Raw genomic sequence first — 22,990 nt, 5'->3', positions numbered from 1 at the left:
GCATCATCATCATCATCATCATCATCATCACCATCATCATCATCATCACCATCATGCACAACAGGCAGCTCCAGCTGATGGGGTTGGCAGTCTGGGATGGCACAAAACAATTCCCAACCATTCCACAGGCTGGGAAAGCAGAACCACAACTCCAGAACTAGGGAACAAACCACAGAGGAACTGAGACAGAACTCAGGGAGGAGTTATTCTGGACCAGGCTGAGCAGCTGGAAATCAGAAAGCTGGAGAGGTCTGAGTGCCTGTCAGAGCTGAGCCTGAGCTCAGAATTTGGGGAACTTCTGTGAAACCACGTGCATGAAGCTTTTCTGCACAAGAATTCAGCATCAGGAACTGTTCCAGGCCAGGCTGGACAGAGCTGTGATTAAACTGGGCTTAAAAACTTGATTAAACTGTGATTAAACTGGGCTTAAAAACTTGATTAAACTGTGATTAAACTGGTGTTCATGCCCATGGAAGGAGGTGGAACAAGATGAGCTTTAAGGTCCCTCCCAGCCAAACCAGAATTCTGTGGCTCTCAGTCCATGATGTGCCAAAACAGAGGAAGGGCCACAGCTCACCCAGCTGAGTCACAAATCCAGAAGCAGCTTTGGCAAGGCTGGTCCTGACAGGTCCAGTCACAGGAAATGGGCAAAAAGGTTTTAATCTTGGTTGGGTTCAGCTCTGCTCCTTTACAAAATTATTCCTAGAACAACTCCAAGATAACAGGGCGAGTCCCTGAGCCAGAAACTGTTCAGCACATGGAATTAAACTTTTAAGCCTGGCTTGAGTTCCAGAGATCAGTCTGAAAGGTGAGTACAAAGGGACAATATGGAGCAATGACCTGTTCAAATTCTGTTCATCTCAGAATTTGATGCCCAGGAGCCTTGATTTCAAACTGCTTTGTTACACAGACTGCAAATCCCATCCAAAAAACCAAAATCCCAGTGCCATCTGTGAGGAATGAGCAGTGCAGGGAGGGAGGGGAAACACTGAGAGGGGAAAACACCAGCCCAGCCTGTAATGCTGAATGGTTCTCACCTGGAATTACAGAGATAGTTTTCAAAGCTCGGAGAACTCTGAAAGTTCTCAATGCTGAGACATTCCCAAGGTCCACAAACTCTGTGACATATCTGCAATGAGGGAGGTCACACACAAAAAACACCATGACAATACACACACCAAAAATCCAACCAGCACTACAGACAAAGCAATACATCACTCACAGGGGCCTGTACCCAACAGCTACACACCGACCTTACCTGGGATTACAGAAATAGTTTTCAAAGCTCTCAGAACCCTGAAAGTGCGCAGAGCTGAAACATTGCCTAGGTTTACAAACTCTGTTATATACCTGCAGAATTAAACCAGAGTTAATGGCACTGGGGGGGTCACCTCCCTCTGCAAACATTCTTCTGTTGGAGGAAACAGCTCGTGAGTTAAACCAGGATTGGCATTGAGGAGAGGGATGCAAAGCTGCAGAGGTAAAATCAGGGTTTGGATCTCTCAGCTTGGCCAGGATGTCCATCCTCACCTGGAATCATGGAAGGGACTCACAGGACTCCTGCACACACACCCCAAAATCCCAAATTTGGCATCCCAAAAATCACCTTTTCCTTGCCAAAGCACAGTGGTAAAACCCATCAAGAGCACTTTATGCTTCCACATTCAACAACCCAAAAAGCCAATTATTGAAATGCTTCCCATCCCTCCTGCTGGCACAAAATGGAGGGGGACAAGATTTGTGAACAAAACAGACACAAAACCCCAAAAATTTGTCATTCCAGGGATGTTCAAACAGGCTGTGTGTGGCAAATCATCCCTTTTATTCAACCAAAATATGCAGCAAATCACCCCTCCAATAAAAATCACATTAAAAAATGTGCTGAGCTCAGCAGGGCTCAGCCCCAACCCCTGAAATTTGAAATAATTTCATTTATTTGAAATAAAACCCAAGCACTCCTGGAGCTCTGGCAGTGCTCAGACCAATCCATGATTCCATGAGTGCTCCATCACCCCAGAGCTGCAGTTTCAGGTTTATTCACTTTATTCACTTCACCTCATGTTTATAAGAAAACAAAATCAGCTTCTGCTTTGATTAACATCCTTCCATTTAATTAGCATCCTTCATTTTAATCAGCATCCTCCACTTTTAATCCTTTATGCTTCAATATCTGTTTGTGAGCCACAGGAAGGTTTGATTCTCCTTTTTTTCTTTTTTTTTTTTTTTTTTTTTTTTCCAAGAGGATAAACCAGAGGAGAAGAAGTGCAAAGTACCAGGGTTGGATTTGTTAAAAAAATCCCCAAAATGTCCCTTTTCCCTTTTTCCATTTTCCCCCTAAAAAATCTCCTCAAAATGTTTATTTTCCATTTTTTTCCCCTTAAAAAAAACCTCCCCAAAATGTTTATTTTCCATTTTTTTCCTTTAAAAAAAACCTTCCTCAAAAATGTGAATTTTCCTTTTTGACCCCAGCTTAGAGAATATTCTCTCTGTGGGGAGAAACTTGGTATGAAAAAGAAAATAAATGCTCAACATTTCAGATTTTTCCCTGGTGCAGAAAGGCCTCAAGGGCTTCCAAAAACTCTTGGCACACAAAAAATAAAAATAAAAAATAAAAATAAAAAATAAAAAATATAAAAATAAGATTGTAGCAGAGCATAGAGGCAAACCCTCTGGAGAGGAGGGATTTAGGAATTTAAGAAACAACTAAAAGGCAGAAAAAGAGCAAAAAATCAGGAAACTCAACAAACTTGGGTGCAGAATCTAAAATATGATTAAAAGTGTTTTAATTCAACTCAAATCCTCTGAATCCTTGGAAATACAACTCCTGAACCTTTAATTTAATTCAATTTAATTCAATTTAATTCAAAGCATTTTCTGTTTTGTTTTGTTTTTTTTAAATATTAATGGGTTATTAACAGATTATTACTGGGTTATTAATGTGTTATTAACTGGTTATTAATAGTTTATTAATAATTTATTATTATTATTATCTCCAGTCACAGCCCAAGGGGAAGGAGTGGCAAAAACTGGAATTTAAAGATATTTTATTCCTTCACTGATCTGCCCCCCTGGTGCATGAACCACCTCAAATCTTGTTTAAATCAAGTTAATTTTCAGAAAATCTGATTTTTTTACAGCTCCACTGACTCCAGACTGTTGCAGCTTAGAGAATCTAAGAGTTCCAGAGATTAAGTTTAGAAATTAAGGCTGATTTTAGAAATGAAAGCTAATTTCAGAAATCAAGGCTACTATTAGAAATTAAAGCTAATATTAGAAATCAAGGCTGATTTCAGAAATCAAGGCTAATTTCAGAAATCAAGGCTAATATTAGAAATTAAAGCTAATATTAGAAATTAAAGCTAATTTTAGAAATTAAAGCTAATTTCAGAAATTAAAGCTAATTTTAGAAATTAAAGCTAATTTTAGAAATCAAGGCTAATATTAGAAATTAAGGCTAATTTCAGAAATCAAGGCTAATATTTGAAATCAAGGCTAATATTAGAAATTAAGGCTGATTTTAGAAATCAAGGCTAATTTCAGAAATCAAGGCTAATATTAGAAATTAAAGCTAATATGAGAAATTAAAGCTAATTTTAGAAATTAAAGCTAATTTCAGAAATTAAAGCTAATTTTAGAAATTAAAGCTAATTTTAGAAATTAAAGCTAATATTAGAAATCAAGGGTAATATTAGAAATTAAGGCTGATTTTAGAAATTAAAGCTAATTTCAGAAATCAAGGCTAATATTAGAAATTAAAGCTAATTGCAGAAATCAAGGCTAATATCAGAAATTAAGGCTAATATTTGAAATCAAGGCTAATATTAGAAATTAAGGCTGATTTTAGAAATCAAGGCTAATTTCAGAAATCAAGGCTAATATTAGAAATTAAAGCTAATTTTAGAAATTAAAGCTAATTTCAGAAATTAAAGCTAATATCAGAAATTAAGTCTAATTTTAGAAATTAAGGCTAATATTTGAAATCAAGGCTAATATTAGAAATTAAGGCTAATATTAGAAATCAAGGCTAATATTAGAAATTAAGGCTAATTTCAGAAATCAAGGCTAATATTTCAAATCAAGGCTAATATTAGAAATTAAAGCTAATTTCAGAAATCAAGGCTAATATTTCAAATCAAGGCTAATATTAGAAATTAAATCTAATTTCAGAAATTAAAGCTAATATTTAAAATCAGGCTAAAACTTCCCTTGGGGAAAAAAAAAAAAAAACCAAATCAAGGGCATTCACTGAATTTTTTTGATTTTTTTTCTTTTTCCTCCCAAACTCTCCTCTCTCCCTAAAGTTTTCCAAAAAAAGCAGGATGAGGAACTCACGCCATCATGATGACACTGAAGTCCAGCCAGTTCCAGGGGTCCCTCAGGAAGGTGAAGCCATCGATGCAGAACCCCCTGGCAATGATCTTCACCAGGGACTCGAAGGTGTAAATCCCAGTGAAGGTGTATCTGCATGGGAGAGGGGAAAAATAAATTAAAGTAAATTAAATTCAAATGTTTAGTCGAAATAAAAGGGTGAAAAGGGGTTTATCTGCATGGAAAAGGGGAAATAAATTAAATTAAATTAAATTAAAATTTTTAACCCAAATAAAAGGGTGAAAAGGGGTTTATCTGCATGGCAAAGGGGAAATAAATTAAATTAAATTAAATTAAAATTTTTAACCCAAATAAAAGGGTGAAAAGGGGTTTATCTGCATGGCAAAGGGAAAAAATTAAATTCAAATGTTTAATGGAAATAAAAGGGTGAAAAGGGGTTTACCTGCATGGGAAAGGGGAAATAAATTAAATTAAAATAAATTAAAATTTTTAACCCAAATAAAAGGGTGCAAAGGGGTTTATCTGCATGGCAAAGGGGAAATAAATTAAATTAAATTAAATTCAAATGTTTAATGGAAATAAAAGGGTGAAAAGGGGTTTACCTGCATGGGAAAGGGGAAATAAATTAAATTAAAATAAATTAAAATGTTTAGCCCAAATAAAAGGGTGCAAAGGGGTTTACCTGCATGGCGAAGGGGAAATAAATTAAATTAAATTAAATTCAAATGTTTAATGGAAATAAAAGGGTGAAAAGGGGTTTACCTGCATGGCAAAGGGGAAAATAAATTAAATTAAATTAAATTCAAATGTTTAGTCGAAATAAAAGGGTGAAAAGGGGTTTACCTGCATGGCGAAGGGGAAATAAATTAAATTAAATTAAATTAAATTAAATTAAATTCAAATGTTTAACCCAAATAAAAGGGTGAAAAGGGGTTTACCTGCATGGCGAAGGGGAAATAAATTAAATTAAATTAAATTAAAATTTTTAACCCAAATAAAAGGGTGAAAAGGGGTTTACCTGCATGGCAAAGGGAAAAAATAAATTAAATTAAATTCAATTCAATTAAATTAAATTAAATTCAAATGTTTAATGGAAATAAAAGGGTGAAAAGGGGTTTATCTGCATGGGAAAGGGAAAAATAAATTAAATTCAAATGTTTAATCCAAATAAAAGGGTGAAAAGGGGTTTACCTGCATGGCAAAGGGAAAAATAAATTAAATTAAATTAAATTCAAATGTTTAGTCGAAATAAAAGGGTGAAAAGGGGTTTTAGGTAGGTAAAAAGGGGAGGTGGAAAGGTTGAATAGAAGTTTGGGGGGTTTGGGAGGATAATAATAAATAAAAATATATAATATAATATAATATAATATAATATAATATAATATAATATAATATAATATAATATAATATAATATAATATAATATAATATAATATAATATAATATAATATAATATAATATAATATAATATAATATAATATAATATATAAATTTTTATATATTTATATATATAAATATATAAATATATATAAATATATAAAATATTAATAATATAAATATAAATATAAATAATAAAATAATAAAATAATAAAAATAATAAAAATAAAAATATAAAATTTTTATAAATATAAAATTTGGTGCTTTGTGAGGTAAATATAAATATAAATATAAATATAAATATAAATATAAATATAAATATAAATATAAATATAAATACAAATACAATTTTTATGAATATAAAATTGAATGTTTCAATCCCACAGTCTGCACTTACTCCACATTCTTGGACCACTCAGGGGGGTTGCTGAAGGTCATGAACACGCAGTTGGTCAGGATGGTGCACATGATGATCATGCTGAACACTGTGGGGCAGAGTCAAGGACAGACGGACAGAGGGACAGAGGGACAGGGGACAGAGGGACAGAGGGACATGGGGACAGAGGGACTGAGGGACAGAGGGACAGAGGGACAGGGACAGAGGGACAGGGGGACAGAGGGATAGAGGGACAGGGGACAGAGGGACAGGGGACAGAGGGACAGAGGGACAGAGGGACAGGGGGACAGAGGGACAGAGGGACAGGGGACATGGGGACAGAGGGACAGAGGGACAGGGGACAGAGGGACAGAGGGACAGAGGGACTGAGGGACTGAGGGACAGGGACAGGGACAGAGGGACACGGGGACTGAGGGACTGAGGGACAGGGGACAGAGGGACAGAGGGACACGGGGACTGAGGGACAGAGGGAGAGGGGGACGGGGGACAGGGGGACAGAGGGACAGGGGACATGGGGACAGAGGGACAGAGGGACAGGGGACAGAGGGACAGAGGGACAGGGGACAGAGGGACACGGGGACAGACGGACAGACGGACACGGGGCTCAGTCCCACGCCCCCAGGCCATGAGGAATTCCTGCTTCTCTGGGGCTGAGCTGCTCCCAGCAGTCATGGGAAATGAGTCTTGATATTTTTAATTTATTGCATTTTGTATTTTTAATTTGTTGTGTTTATATTTCTAATTTCTTGTATTTATATTTCTAATTTATAGTATTTCTATTTTTAATTTACTGTATTTGTATTTTAATATACTGTATTACACCATTTATATGCTCTATACACTGTATTATATATAATATTTATATAATAAATATTTTTAATATACTGTATTACATACATCTATATATTCTATACACTATATTATATATAATATTTAAATATTTTAATACACTGTATTACATAAAACACCTATATGCTCTATACACTATTAAATATAATATTTATATACTATACATTTTAATATACTGTATTACATAAAACACCTATATGCTCTATATACTATTATATTTAATATTTATATACTATAAATTTTAATATATTGTATTACATATAACATATATATACTCAATATACTATATTATATATATTTATATAATATCTATTTTAATATAGTGTATTACATATAATATCTATATGCTCTATACACTGTATTATAAATAATATTTATATGCTGGATATTTTTAATATATTGTATTACATATAATATCTATATGTTCTATACACTATATTATATAAAATATTTATATACTGAATATTTTTATTATACTGTATTATATGTACTATTTATCTACTACACGTTATACACTATAGAACATATATGGCTACATAAATAACATTTAATGTCCCCTTTCAACGAAATTTCTGGTTTATATAAATTTAATATATTTTTAAGCTTTGTTTTATATAAATCAATGTTATTTTTTCTGTTATTTTCCTATCTCAGCAACTGAATTGAGAGGGCTAAATGAAAATGTGTCCCCAAATCCATCTATACAGTAACATCTATAAATCACCTATAAATCATCTATAACCATCTATAAACCATCTATAAATCACCTATAAATCATCTATAGATCACCTGTAAATCATCTATAGACCACCTATAAATCACCTATAAATCACCTATAAATCATCTATAACCATCTATAAACCATCTATAAATCACCTATAGATCACCTATAAATCATGTATAAATCATCTGTAAACCATCTATAAATCACCTATAAATCATCTATAACCATCTATAAACCATCTATAAATCACCTATAGATCACCTATAAATCACCTGTAAATCATCTGTAAATCATCTATAAACCATCTATAAATCATCTATAACCATCTATAAATCATCTATAAATCAACTATAAATCATCTATAACCATCTATAAACCACCTATAAATCACCTATAAATCATGTATAAATCATCTATAAATCATGTATAAATCATATATAAATCGCCTATAAATCACCTATAAATCATCTATAAACACCTATAAACCATCCATAAATCATCTATAAATCACCTATAAATCATCTATAAATTAATAATCTATAAACCATCTATAAATCACCTATAAACCATCAATAAATCATCAATAAATCATCTATAAATTACCTATAAACCATCTATAAATCATCTATAAACCATCTATAAACCATCTGTAAATCACCTATAAACCTTCTATAAATCACTCATAAATTACCTATAAACCATCTATAAATCATCTATAAACCACCTATAAATCACCTATAAATCATCTATAAACCATCTATAAATCACCTATAAACGATCTATAAACGATCTATAAATGATCTATAAATCACCTATAAATCACCTATAAATCATGTATAAAATCACCTATAAACCATCAATAAATCATCTATAAATCATGTATAAATCAACTATAAATCACCTATAAACCATCAATAAATCATCTATAAATCATCTATAATCCACCTATAAACCAGCTATAAATCATCTAAAAAAATCTTTTCTGTTGTTCCAGCCCATGGCAAAGCAGAGCTCAAATCCAGATATTAGGATTTAATAAATTGGAAAAAATAAAAAATGAAAAAAATCAAAGAATCTTTCCAATCATCTCTGCTCCCTCTGGGAGTTTGGGGTTTTAAGTGATTAATTTCCAAATTTTTTGAGTGCATTTTAACTGCTGAATTAGTAAATTAGTTACATTAGTAAATGGTTAAATTAGTTAAATTTTAACTAATTAGCAGCAGAGGGCTGAAATCCAGCTGTGGGATTTGCAGAATTATTTCAGGAGACTCAAACAAACCCTGGATTGAGACCCTGACAGAAGTTCAACCCTCAGCACATCCAGGGGCAGCAAAAATAAAAATAAAAATAAAAATAAAAATAAAAATAAAAATAAAAATAAAAATAAAAATAAATTTAAAATAAATAAATAAATAAATAAATAAATAAATAAATAAATAAATAAACAAAAATATAAAAAATAAAAATTAAAAAATAAAAATACAAATATATAAAAATAAAAATAAAAATAAAAATAAAAATAAAAATAAAAATAAAAATAAAAATAAAAATAAAATAAAATAAAAAATAAAAAATAAAAATAAGAAAAAATAAAAATAAATAAAATTTAAAATAAACATATTTTAAAATTAAATAAAAATTAAAAATTAAAAATAAAAATAAAAAATAAAATAAAAATAAAAATAAAAAGAAAAATTTAAAAAATAAAAATAAAAAATAATAAAAAATTTAAAATAATAAAAATAATAAAAATAAAAATAATAATAAAAATAAAATATAAAAATAAAATAGAAATAGAAATAAAACAGGGGCAAATAAAACATTCCCAAATCAACCCAGAAAAAATGGAAAAGCTTTTTCTCCACCTGAGCTGGGAGTTTGCAGAAGCCTCCAAACCCTCTGAATGTGTTTCCATTTTAGAGCCATTTCCCAAAAATAAATAAATCATCAGGGTGAAGCAGCTCAGTCAATAAAATCATTTCTTTTTCCCAGTAACTCCATTAGATGAGGCTCCCTGAGCTTTTGCCATTAGGAAAATGTTTCAGAGATGCCAGAAGAGCAAGGAATTAATCAGTGTCTAATCACAGGCTGTGGTTTGCTATCCAGATAAAAATTCTATTTATTTCTCTATAATATTTTAGGATTTATTTCATTATGTTTTAATTCAATTTAATGATTTCAGTAACTTTCCTCCACATGAAGCACAACCTTCAATATTCCAAACTCGTGTGTGTGCACTGAGGGAAGAACTGGGCAAATAATTTATTGTCACTGCATGTGGCTAATAATTAAATAATAATTAATAACTAAAATAATTCATTTTTCACCCAGTAAAAACCTGATTTTCTGGATATTCTCAGGCCAAGCCAGACCTGCAGGAATTCACATTTGTGAACTGAGCACAAATCAGCAGGGAAGAGATTTTCAGTGAAAACACAAAGGGAATTCAGGAATAAAAAAGGATATGAATGTATCAAAATTTTAATAGCTATTCTTCTAAAGAGATTAAAAGGACTTAAAATGTACAAGGCAGGTGTGGCACTAAATCTGAAGAGTGTTTTCCCTCTGTTTAGTACTACAAAGGTCTGCAGAGAAAAACAGAAAAAGAGAAAATTAGTGCAGGGAAATCACAGCAGGAAGTGTAAAAACAGAGAAACAGGAAAAAAAGAGAATTTTCTGTTTGTTTTTTAAAATAATCTCCTTTATCAAGCTCCTGTTAGGGTACACATCAAGCAGGGTAATTCTACTCCAAATAATTCACACACCATGGATGATTCTACTCCAAATGTTCATTTGGGAAATCCAGAATTTGGGAAAATCCAGAATTTTCTGGTTTTTTGTTTTTTTTTTTAACATGAAGTTCCCATTAGGGTACAACACACACCATGGGCAGCACACACACACCACAGATAATTCCCAAAAAATCCATTTCACCAGAGACCTGGGACAAACAACCTCCAAGAATTTTGGAAACCCAGAATTTTGGGAAAACTCAAAATTTTCTGTTTTTTGTTTTTTTAATAATCTCCTTTTTGAAGCTCCTATTAGGATACAACACACCTGTACATTGTGGGCATCACCCAGCAGGGTAATTCTACTCCAAATTAATTCACACACCATGGATGATTCTACTCCAAACATTCATTTGGGAAATCCAGAATTTGGGAAAATTCAGAATTTTCTGTTTGTGGTTTTTTGTTTTGTTTTTTTGGGGTTTTTTTAATTTTTTTTTTAATAATCTCCTTTATGAAGTTCCCATTAGGGTACACCATGGGCAGCACACACACACCACAGATAATTCCCCAAAAATCCATTTCACCAGAGACCTGGGACAAATAACTTCCAGGGTGAAAAAAGAGAATTTTCTGTTTGGGTTTTTTAAAAATAATCTCCTTTATCAAGCTCCTATTAGGGAACACATCATGGGCATCACCCAGCAGGGTAATTCTACTCCAAATTAATTCACACACCATGGATGATTCTACTCCAAACATTCATTTGGGAAATCCAGAATGTGGGAAAATCCAGAATTTTCTGTTTGTGGTTTGTTTTGTTTTGTTTTTTTTTAATTTTGTTTTTTTTTTAATAATCTCCTTTATGAAGTTCCCATTAGGGTACAACACACACCATGGGCAGCACACACACACCACAGATAATTCCCAAAAAATCCATTTCACCAGAGACCTGGGACAAACAACTTCCAAGAATTTTGGGAACCCAGAAATTTCTGGGTTTTTTTCTTTTCTAAATAATCTCCTTTTTGAAGTTCCCATTAGGGTACATCCTGTTCATTGTGGGCATCACCCACCAGGATAATTCCACTCCAGATAATTCACTCACCATGGATAATTCTACTCCAAAAATCCATTTCACCAGAGACCTGGGACAAACAACTTCCAAGAATTTTGGGAACCCAGAACTTTGGGAAAATCCAGAATTTTCTGCTTTTGTTTTGTTTTGTTTTGTTTTTGGTTGCTGTTTTTTTTTTTTTTAAATAACCTCCTTTATGAAGCTCCCATTAGGTTACAACACACCTGCACATCATGGGCATATTTGGAGATAATTCTCCAAAAATCCATTTCACCAGAGACTCAATCAAACAATTTCCAGGGCAAAAAAAAAAAAAAAAAAAAGAGCAAACAGGATAAAATGAGGTGGGAGCAGACACAGCTCAGCCCTGGGTCCCACTGCTTCTCACACACAGGTGTTTAATATATTAGGCTCATTATTTTATTAAGAACCTGTGGAATTACAATATCTTTTGTATTTTTGATTTTTATTTTTATTTTATTAAGAACCATGTGAATGTGGGGCAGAATTCTGCTTTTCACCACACAGGTGTTTAAGATGTGAGGCTCATTATTTTATTGAGAACCTGTGGAATGAGAATATTTTTTGTAATTTTTTAAAAATATTTTTATTTTATTAAGAACCATGTGCACGTGGGGCAGAATTCTGCTTCTCACCACACAGGTGTTTAAGATGTGAGGTTCATTATTTCATTAAGAACCTGTGAAATTACAATATTTTTTGTAATTTTTTTAATATATTTTTATTTTATGAAGAACCATGTGCACGTGGGGCAGAATTCTGCTGGTCCAACCCCCTGCAGCACCACAGGTGTGTGAGAAAAAAGGGAAAAAAATCAATTTGTGTGCACTGAGAAGCCAAAGCCCCTTCCCTGCACCATTTATCTCATTTTAATCCTCCCCAGTGTGATAATTGATAAATGATTTGTGTTAATCACAGAAGTTTTGGAGTTTGTATAAAAGAATACTTAAAATAAGAAAAGAACATGGACTTGGATAAAGGGAAATACATGATTAAAGCCACTCTGTTTAAATCCCCTTGTTATGAATAGTGTATACTAGTTTGTAAATAAAAAATAATAAATTAAAAAAGGGTTTTCCATAGTCTGAAAGGTTTTTTTTGCAGAATCAGATTTCCTGCCTTTGTGTAATCAATCCCAAACTTTCTGCTAAAGATCAGAATTCCCACTCCTGGTTTTTATCCACCAAGACCAGATGGTTCCATCACCAATTGTCCCAAGAGCTGTCCCACAGAAGTTTGGAATTTTTTTGACCACCACTGCTTACCTTGCAGAATTATTACAACAAAAAGAAAATCACAATTATTGATGACTACAAGCAAAACCATATTATAAAAAAGGAGCTGCAAACCAAGCTCAGGCTGTGACCCCTCACGTTTTCCCCAGCACTGTCTATATAAAATAAAGCAATTAAAATTTTTTTTTTTTTGTTGTTGTTTCTCATTTATAACCCCAGCTGGACTCACACCCCCAGCCCTGCCTGGCACAGCCCAGGGGAATCCACCAGGGCTCCCTGCCAGCCCAGCCTTCCCCAGGAGATTCACCCTCAGGAAATTTGTCATTTGTCAATGAAACAACCTGTCTGAGCTCCTCTGCCTAAGTGAGCCCATGGAGCAGGAAATTATCTGTACAGGGAATCAAAAACCAGATGTGGCTCAGCAGAACCACTAATGCACCCCCAGCAAAAGCACTTTACAGACAGCCCTGGGCAGCTCTGAAACTGCAGCATCAAGAATTCATGACCAAACCACCTGGGCATGGACAAAGCTTCTAAAAGGCCCCAAAGTTTTAGAGAATTGCCATTACAGAGTGCTCAGGGAACACCCAATTCTAGGAATCAGCTCTCCCCCTTTCCAGGATCCCTTTCCTTTTTAAATCATTTTTAAATTTACCTTTTTATTTTCATTTTAAATCTCTTTTTTGCTCTCATCCCACCAGGATTCCCACAGGCTGTGCTGCCCCAGATCTCCCAACTCTCCCACACTTTCTGAGCAATAAAACCTGGAAGAAAACAGGAATTTCCCAAACCCCACTCAGCAGTTCTGAGACCACTGGGTCTCCATTTCCCATGGGAAAAATCCCAATGCAGGGGAAGTCAGCAAGCCAGGGGAGGCATTTCATGGAAAACCCATTTCCAGCAGAATTCCACAATTCAGGAATTTGGCACTGCCTGCTGTCATCTCACAGAATCCCAGAATCTTTGAGGTTGAAAAAGGATTCTAAGATCATTTGTGACCAATCATCCAGCCCAGAGCACCTTCAGAAAAAGAAGGAAAATCCCAAAAAATAAATTCTCTGAATCAATCTGCAGAATGATGACTGTGCTTGGGTTGAAAAAGAAATCTAGGATAATCTGTGACCAATCTCCCAGCCCAGACCACCTTCACAAAAGTCCTAAAAAAAGATAAATTCTGTAAATCAATCTGCAAAATGATGACTGTGCTTGGGTTGAAGAATTCCAAGATCATTTGTGACCAATCTCCCAGCCCAGAGCACCTTCAGAAAACTCCTAAAAAATGATAAATTCTCTGAATCAATCTGAATGATGATTGTGCTTGGGAGAACAGAACAGCTCCTCATTTTCTGTCTGTGCTCTGCCCAGATTTCTCCTTTTCAGGCCACAGAGCTGTTGATTATTCTGTTGTTGTTATTCTGCCTGTGCAGCCCATCACCCCTGGGCTCCCAGCACAGCCCTGACACCAGCAGGGAGCCAGAATTCCAGTCTGCTCATCCATCAGGACAGTTCCCAGCTCCCCCATTAAACCCTGACTCCATCTCCACCTGGGCTCATCAATAGAAAGAAAAGCCCAAAAGCCAAGAAGTGTTTGGCAAAACCCTCTTTTAGTTTCCCCTTCTGCTGCTGATATATTAAAATTCCATTTCAAAATGGCTGCAAGCTCTTAAAACATTTCCTGGGTCTGGGCCAAGAACATCCTTAAGAGCTTTTAAGATGTGCTGAAGCAAAAACCAAAACTCAGAGGAAGGAGATACCTGGAAAAAGTCATTTTGCATTCAGTTTAAGAGATGCTTGTGTCTGGCTGGACTTCCCAAAGACTTTGTGGTTAGAGCTGTGAAAAAACTCCCCCAGCTTTAGTTTCCATTGAGTCACCAGGATCCACCAAAACCTGAGGAACAGGTCTCATGAAAGAAGGAAATAAATTCTCTAAATCAATCTGCCTGTTTCTGGTTAGAAATGTGAAAAAAACTCCACCAGCTTTAGCTCCCATTAATTCACCAGGATCCAGCAAAACTGGGGAACAGGTCTCAGGAAAAGAAGGAAATAAATTCTCTAAAAGAAATAAATAAATTCTCTGTGCTTGGGAGAGCAGCAGAACTGAGGGATGGCAGGAATGAGAAGGTTTAAAGCATTCCTGGCTTCCTGCAGGTTTTCCACTGAGCAGTTCTGGGATGGCTGAGGAGTGGGCAGGAGATTTCAGGAGCAAACAGCTTTGGGAACAGCCTGGGAACAGATGGGAGCCCATTCCTGCAGCAATGATTTCCTGGAGACACCCTGAGCTGCTGGAAAAGGAATTCACAGGAAACTGAAAAATTCCAGCCATGAGAGGCTGAGGGCAGCCCTGGGGAGAAGGGTTTGGGGTGCTGGATGTGCCCCAAAAACCCCCTGGGGTTGAGTTCCCTTCCTGCCCCCTGCCTCAGGTGAGACCTCACCTGCAGAGCTGCCTGCACAGGCAGATTGAAGTTTTTAAGTTTAATTTTTATATTTTAATGACCTCACAATCTACCTGTGCAAGACTGAGATTTTCTTTCCTGTGCAATAAATCCACTCTGCCCCCAGGCCAGAAATAATTCCCCACCTTTCCCCCATCACCAGGGGACTGCAGGGATTGAGGAGATGGGAGCAGAGATTCCACATTTGGCATTTTCTGATCACAGCTCTGGATCCACAGCACCAAAAATCACACAGAATGGAGCTCCAGCACTAAAAATCACACAGAATGGAGCTCCAGCACTAAAAAAATCACACAGAATGGAGCTCCAGCACCAAAAATCACACAGAATGGAGCTCCAGCACCACAAATCACACAGAATGCAGCTCCAGCACCACAAATCACACAGAATGGAGCTCCAGCACCAAAAAATCACACAGAATGGAGCTCCAGCACCAAAAATCACACAGAATGCAGTTCCAGCATCAAAAAATCACACAGAATGGAGCTCCAGCATTAAAAAATACACACAGAATGGAGCTCCAGCATTAAAAATCACACAGAATGGAGCTCCAGCATTAAAAAATCACACAGAATGGAGCTCCAGCACCAAAAATCACACAGAATGGAGCCCCAGCATTAAAAAATCACACAGAATGGAGCTCCAGCATTAAAAAATCACACAGAATGGAGCTCCAGCACCAAAAAATCACACAGAATGGAGCTCCAGCATTAAAAAATCACACAGAATGGAGCTCCAGCATTAAAAAAATCACACAGAATGCAGCTCCAGCATTAAAAAATCACACAGAATGGAGCTCCAGCACAAAAAAATCACACAGAATGGAGCTCCAGCATTAAAAATCACACAGAATGGAGCTCCAGCATTAAAAAATCACACAGAATGCAGTTCCAGCATTAAAAAATCACACAGAATGGAGCTCCAGCACCAATAAAATCACACAGAATGCAGTTCCAGCACACCCTGCCTTCCCCCCAGCACCTGCAAACAGCCACTGCCAGGAAATCCAACCTCCTTTTTTCACTCTTCCCCTTTCTCATTCATTTTTCCTCCTTCTTTGAAGCCAACTGGAGAGACAGAGCTGAAGAAAAAACGCCTTGAAACACTCAAGACCTGGAGCAGGCAATGGAACTCAGGAAATTAAGAATAAAAAGATTTTAGGTTTTTTTGGGGGTGGATTTTGAGGCTGTTTTTAGGCATTTTGAGTGGTTTTTGGAGGTGTTTTAGGTGGATTTTGGGGCAGTTTAGGGTGGATTTGGGGTTGATTTTTAGGCTGTTTTGGGTGGATTTTGAGGCTGTTTTGGGGTGGACTTGGAGGTTTTCTTGAGGATATTCTGGGGTGGATTTTGAGGGGTTTTTTAAGGCTGTTTAGGGCAGATTTTGAGGGTTGAGGCTGTTTAGGGATTTTGAGGTTTTTTTAAGGCTGTTTTGGAGTGATTTTGAGTGTTTTTTCTGAGGTGTTTGGGGGTGATTTTTAGGTTGTTTTGGGTGGATTTTGAGGCTGATTTTTAGGTTGTTTTGGGTGGATTCTGAGGTTGATTTTTAGGCTGTGTTGGGTGGATTTTGAGGTTGATTTTTAGGTTGTTTTGGGTAGATTCTGAGGTTGATTTTTAGGCTGTGTTGGGTGGATTCTGAGGTTGATTTTTAGGTTGTTTTGGGGTGAATTTTGAGGCTTTTTTGAGGCATTTTGGGGGGATAAAAAGCTGATTTTTCTGCCTCTTCCCTGTGTTGTGGTGACCTCACTGCAAAGCAAACCCAGGAGTGCCGTGGTGACCTTGCAGAGTCCCCCCCTCCCCCTGCACATCCCAGAGCCAGCCCTGCCTCCTGCAGCTGGTCCCTCACATCCCTGTGATTTTCCTGGCCCAAGGTGACATTCTGGACCCACGGGGCTCCTTTCCAAACCTGGCATGTGACTTTGACAAAGCTGCAAGTCACTCCCTTGGCACAGAGGCTCCAGAGAGATCCTCAGGTGCTTCAGCCCTGAGTGACCCAGCCCCAGATCTCACCCACGTGAGCACATTCCTCCTTTTCCCACTCAAATCCAAACTCTCTGAACATCCAGGCACCTTCTGCTGCCTCAGAACTGGAAGAAGCATGAGCACAGATGAAATTCCTATCAAGGGAAATTAAGGAAATTAACAGCCACAACCTGGCAAACATCATGTTCAGAGGGAAAGAAAGGGGTGAGGAGATGTTTAGTAGGAGGGATGGGCTGGGCCATTAATGGATCAGAAGAAAAAAGAGGTGTAGAAGATGGAAAAACATTAAAAATCCTGATAAAGCAGTGGAATGAAAAAAGAAAGTCCTGGTGTCTTGCTCAATAAACAGGATTTAAGGCCTGAGGCTGCTCTGCTCCCATTGCTGGGGCTGCTCACAAACAGGGTTTTCCTGAATTCTGTTGGCACATCTGCCCTTTGGATATATTCATTGAAATGTTTTGGGTTCCCATAATAAAAATGGGAAATTATTGTTCCTACCTTGTGCTTCAGGCCAGGAACTGAAGGCCATTTAAAGTTGTAAAACAAGGAATCATGAAAAAGTTCTTTCTGGTCCTTACAGAGAGATAAAAAAGAGCTAAAGCAGCTCCCAAAGCTGCCACCTGTGAGCAAAGGGATTCCAGATCCTCCTGTGCTGTGATTCACCCCTCACCCCAAGACACTGAGGGGCAGATCCTTCACAGGCTGAGCTTGATTCTGAGAATCTTTTCCAACTTCAGGGATTCTGGAATTGTGTGACTCCAATTTTGCAAAATGAAAGTGAGCAGAGAAAAGAGCAGCACCTTGGACAAAACCATTGCTGGGCTACAAACTTGTGACTCCCTGAGCCACAGTTCTGTTTCCAGGTCACACTGGTTCTCCTTTAAATCTCACTTTACAGGCTCTGGGAGGTTCAGCTGCTCTGTTAAAATGCAGTTTCAGTTTCCTTAGACAAACCAAGATCACCATGTCCTCCTGCAGGGAAAAGCAAGCAGCTGATTTGTCCCTGAGCAGGCTGCAAAAGCAGAGACCTGTGATGCAAAGACTTCTGGAGAGGGAGGGGAAAAAAAAAATCTTGGAAAACTTCCCATGATTCAAGCAGATTCCTGATGATTCAGAGAAAGGCCTTAAAAATTTTTTTTTGTGGAAAGTCACTGACTGTTGGGAGATGGACACGAAGGGAAGGGAGAAGGGGATGAAGAGTTTTGGGGGAAGCAGGATTTGGGGTGAGGATGCAGGGTTTGTAGGGGATGCAGGGTTTGGGGGATGCAGGGTTTGGGGGATGCAGGGTTTGGGGGGATGCAGGGTTTGTAGGGGATGCAGGGTTTGGGGGGATGCAGGGTTTGTAGGGGATGCAGGGTTTGTAGGGGATGCAGGGTTTGTAGGGGATGCAGGGTTTGGGGGATGCAGGGTTTGTAGGGGATGCAGGGTTTGTAGGGGATGCAGGGTTTGTAGGGGATGCAGGGTTTGGGGGGATGCAGGGTTTGGGGGGATGCAGGGTATGTAGGGGATGTAGGGTTTGGGGGGATGCAGGGGATGCAGGGTTTGGGGGGGATGCAGGGTTTGGGGGATGCAGGGTTTGGGGGGATGCAGGGTTTGTAGGGGATGCAGGGGTGGGGGGGATGCAGGGTTTGTAGGGGATGCAGGGCTTGTAGGGGATGCAGGGTTTGGGGGATGCAGGGTTTGTAGGGGATGCAGGGTTTGTAGGGGATGCAGGGTTTGTAGGGGATGCAGGGTTTGTAGGGGATGCAGGGGATGCAGGGTTTGGGGGGATGCAGGGTTTGGGGGGGATGCAGGGTTTGTAGGGGATGCAGGGTTTGTAGGGGATGCAGGGCTTGTAGGGGATGCAGGGTTTGGGGGATGCAGGGTTTGTAGGGGATGCAGGGGATGCAGGGTTTGGGGGGATGCAGCGTTTTTGGGGGATTCAGGGTTTTGGGGGATGCCCTTTGGGGTCACCAGAGCTGGGGGAGTGTTGCCTCCCATCTCCAGAACCTTCCCTGCATCCCAGGCTGCCAAAGATTCCAGCAGGAGATGTGACAGATTCCTTCAGAGAGGGGAATGCAGCTCAGCTTTTCCTTCCCCTAGAAATGGAAGTTTATTAATAGCTTTGTGTTGGGAGGCAAAGATGGAGAGGGAGGCAGCAGGAGGGAGAAGGGGGTTCCCTGTGCCTCGTGGTGGGATGTTGAAAAGCACAGAGCTCTGCCCACTGCCCCTCCTGCACTGCCACCTACCTGAGCCAGGAAAATCAGGGATCAGCACAATTCTCCCACTTGCCACTACAAAGAGGCTCAAAAATTGCCCAGTGGGACCACAGAGATTTCCTGACAGCTCTGTGGTGGGTTCAGAGATTTGGGAATCCTCCTGTGGGGGTGGGCACAACCTGGAATGGAATTCCCAGAGCAGCTGGGACCCCTGGAAGTGCCCAAGGCCAGGCTGGAGCAGCCTGGGACAGTGGAAATTGTCCCTGTCCATGGATGGGTGGGACTGGATGGGGTTAAAGGTCCCTCCAAACCCATCCTGTAATCCCATGACCTGCTCTCACCAGAAGCAGATTGGTTTAATGAAGAGAAAATATTTGTTGAATAAATAAAAAGTATTGCTGAGTGTTCTTCCCACTTCAGTTGGGCACCATGATGGAACAGATCCCCAAATTTCACAGGTCTGTTCTGAGTCAGCACTCTGGACACAAAAACACCAAGAAATTCATCTGTGAGGGCAGTGAAGGAGGGTCAGTTACTCTCATCACTCCCCAAATTCAGCTGATTTCATGTGAACAACACCCTGCCAGCCACAGAGGCACTTCTGAGCATGGCACAAATGTCTGTCCAAAAAAACTCATCCAACACTGGCTACCCAAGACATGGATTTCACACAGATCCAGCTGTGCTGAGCTCTGGATCTCACACAGATCCAGCTGTGCTGAGCTCTGAACAGCCACATCCCAGCTCTGTCACCCTGACAGGGATTCACACACAGTCACACCCCAGCTCTGTCACCCTGACATGGATTCACACACAGCCACACCCCAGCTCTGTCACCCTGACAGGGATTCACACTCAGCCACATCCCAGCTCTGTCACCCTGACATGGATTCACACCCCTGACATGGATTCACACCCTGACATGGATTCACACACAGTCACACCCCAGCTCTGTCACCCTGACATGGATTCACACCCTGACATGGATTCACACACAGTCACATCCCAGCTCTGTCACCCTGACATGGATCTCACACCCTGACATGGATTCACACCCTGACATGGATTCACACACAGTCACATCCCAGCTCTGTCACCCTGACATGGATTCACACTCAGCCACATCCCAGCTCTGTCACCCTGACATGGATCTCACACCCTGACATGGATTCACACCCTGACATGGATTCACACACAGTCACACCCCAGCTCTGTCACCCTGACATGGATCTCACACCCTGACATGGATCTCACACCCTGACATGGATTCACACCCTGACATGGATTCACACCCTGACAGGGATTCACACACAGTCACACCCCAGCTCCACCTGAGCTCCCCCAGAGCACAGCTCAGCCTCACTGGGGATGGTGACTCTCAATTAGACCTGGATCAAAGAAAACAATGAAATTAAAAACTTGAGATTCTCAGTTTCAGCCTTCTGAACAAAGCAGTGACCACACTCCTCATTCCATCACCTGTGGATTCCTCCCCTTCACCCCACAAGTTTCCCTCCCCTCACACCTCAAACACCTCAGCACCCATAAATGTCTCCTGCCACAACACCTCAGTTCCAGACAAATAAAAATTAAGATGAAAGTGAGTTAACTGGTCTCCTTTTTCACCATGATTCTGTGTCCCAGTGCTTCACAACCATCAAGTTCAGGCTGAATTCCATGTAAGTGATGAAACACACACTGTTACCCCTCAATTAAATTCTTCTTATTGCCTTGATGGTTAAAATTGGCACAGTAGCACAACTCGAACTATTTTTAGTTTCCAGAGCTTGTTCTCCTAACTCCATCCTTAAAGACTGATCAGATCATCTCTATTAAACCTCAGAGAAAAAATACTGTAAGAAAAATATTGTAAGAAAGGAAAATGTAAAAGAAAGGAAAATGTAAAAGAAAGGAAAATGTAAAAGAAAGGAAAATGTAAAAGAAAGGAAAATGTAAAAGAAAGGAAAATGTATAAGGAAGGAAAATGTATAAGGAAGAAAAATATGCAAGAAAGAAAAATATATAAGGAAGGAAAATATAGAAGGAAGGAAAATATAGAAGGAAGGAAAATATATGAGAAGGGAAAATATATAAGAAAGAAAAATATATAAGAAGGGAAAATATATAAGAAAGGAAAATATGTAAATAAGAAAAATATATAAGGAAGAAAAACAACCAAAAACCAGCAGAACCAGCCCCATCCAAGACTCCCTTTTTCTTTTCTTCTGTTTCAACCATACCCAAACCTGTAATTTCCCAAGGAAAAAAAAAAAAAAAAAAAAAAAAGGTTCTTTAGGAACTCCTCTCTTGCAGACTCACTTTCTGGGTCATATAATAAGGGTCAAAGTCCTCCAGTGGCACAGCAACCAGCCCTTTGGGGATGTCCCCGTAGATGAAAGGCAGGTTCTTGCCCGCCTCCAGGTCGCTGTTGGGTTTGGGTTTGCTGTCCTCATCCTCGTCCCGGTGGCTGCTGTCCTGCTTGGAGCGCTGCTTCTTCTTCAGCTCGGCAATGTGCTTCTCGATGTTGGCCAGGGACTCGGGCGTGAAGGGCTTGAAGCTCTCGGGGCCCGGGGGTGCCAGCAGCCGCGCTGCCATCTTCTCATCCTGCAGCAGCTCCTGCTCTGCGGGAGCCCGGGCAGCTCTGGGGACAGCACGTGCCCGGGGAGAGAATACAGGGACAGTCAGGGGGGAAAATACAGGGACAGGTCAGGGGGGTACAGGGACAAGGGGGGAAAATACAGGCACAGGTCAGGGGGGAAATACAGGCACAGGTCAGGGGGGGATACAGGGAAAAGGGGGGAAAATACAGGCACAGGTCAGGGGGATACAGGGAAAAACAGGGACAGGTCAGGGGGGAAATACAGGGAAAAGGTCAGGGGGGAAATACAGGGACAGTCAGGGGGGAAAATACAGGGACAGGTCAGGGGGGAAATACAGGGAAAAGGGGAGAAAATACAGGGACAGGTCAGGGGGAAATACAGGGACAGGTCAGGGGGAAATACAGGGAGAAGGGGAGAAAATACAGGGACAGGTCGGGGGGAAATACAGGGACAGGTCAGGGGGGAAATACAGGGAAAAGGGGAGAAAATACAGGGACAGGTCAGGGGGGTACAGGGAAAAGGGGAGAAAATACAGGGACAGGTCAGGGGGGTACAGGGAAAAGGGGAGAAAATACAGGGACAGTCAGGGGGGTACAGGGAAAAGGGGAGAAAATACAGGGACAGGTCAGGGGGGAAATACAGGGACAGGTCAGGGGGGAAATACAGGGACAGTCAGGGGGGTACAGGGAAAAGGGGAGAAAATACAGGGACAGTCAGGGGGATACAGGGAAAAGGGGGGAAAATACAGGGACATGTCAGGGGGGAAATACAGGGACAGGTCAGGGGGGAAATACAGGGAAAAGGGGAGAAAATCAGGGACAGGTCAGGGGGATACAGGGAGAAATGGGAGAAAATACAGGGACAGGTCAGGGGGGATACAGGGAAAAGGGGAGAAAATACAGGGACAGGTCAGGGGGATACAGGGAAAAGGGGAGAAAATACAGGCACAGGTCAGGGGGGAAATAACAGGGACAGGTCAGGGGGGAAATACAGGGACAGGTCAGGGGGGATACAGGGAA

General features: G+C 39.3%; 1 protein-coding gene across 2 annotated transcripts in view; it reads right to left on the bottom strand.

The window, feature by feature from the left end:
• SCN8A (sodium voltage-gated channel alpha subunit 8) overlaps positions 1-22,990 on the bottom strand; it is an 86,752-nt gene that overhangs the window by 46,056 nt on the left and 17,706 nt on the right. Inside the window, exons 2-6 of one of the 2 annotated variants that reach the window (XM_056514928.1) lie at positions 21,691-22,012; positions 10,142-10,260; positions 6,103-6,192; positions 4,333-4,461; positions 1,038-1,129 (exon numbers count right to left, since the gene is read on the bottom strand). In XM_056514928.1, coding sequence (XP_056370903.1) covers positions 1,038-1,129; positions 4,333-4,461; positions 6,103-6,192; positions 10,142-10,260; positions 21,691-22,012 — 752 coding nt within the window. Of the gene's footprint in view, positions 1-1,037; positions 1,130-4,332; positions 4,462-6,102; positions 6,457-10,141; positions 10,261-21,690; positions 22,013-22,990 lie in introns of those variants that run through there. The other variant, XM_056514927.1, reaches the window with a different exon arrangement.

This window comes from Oenanthe melanoleuca, linkage group LGE22, assembly GCF_029582105.1.
Source record: "Oenanthe melanoleuca isolate GR-GAL-2019-014 linkage group LGE22, OMel1.0, whole genome shotgun sequence".
Classification (NCBI taxonomy): Eukaryota; Metazoa; Chordata; class Aves; order Passeriformes; family Muscicapidae; genus Oenanthe; species Oenanthe melanoleuca.
Note: the sequence above shows the minus strand (reverse complement) of the source record. Positions and strands in the feature narration are given on the sequence as shown.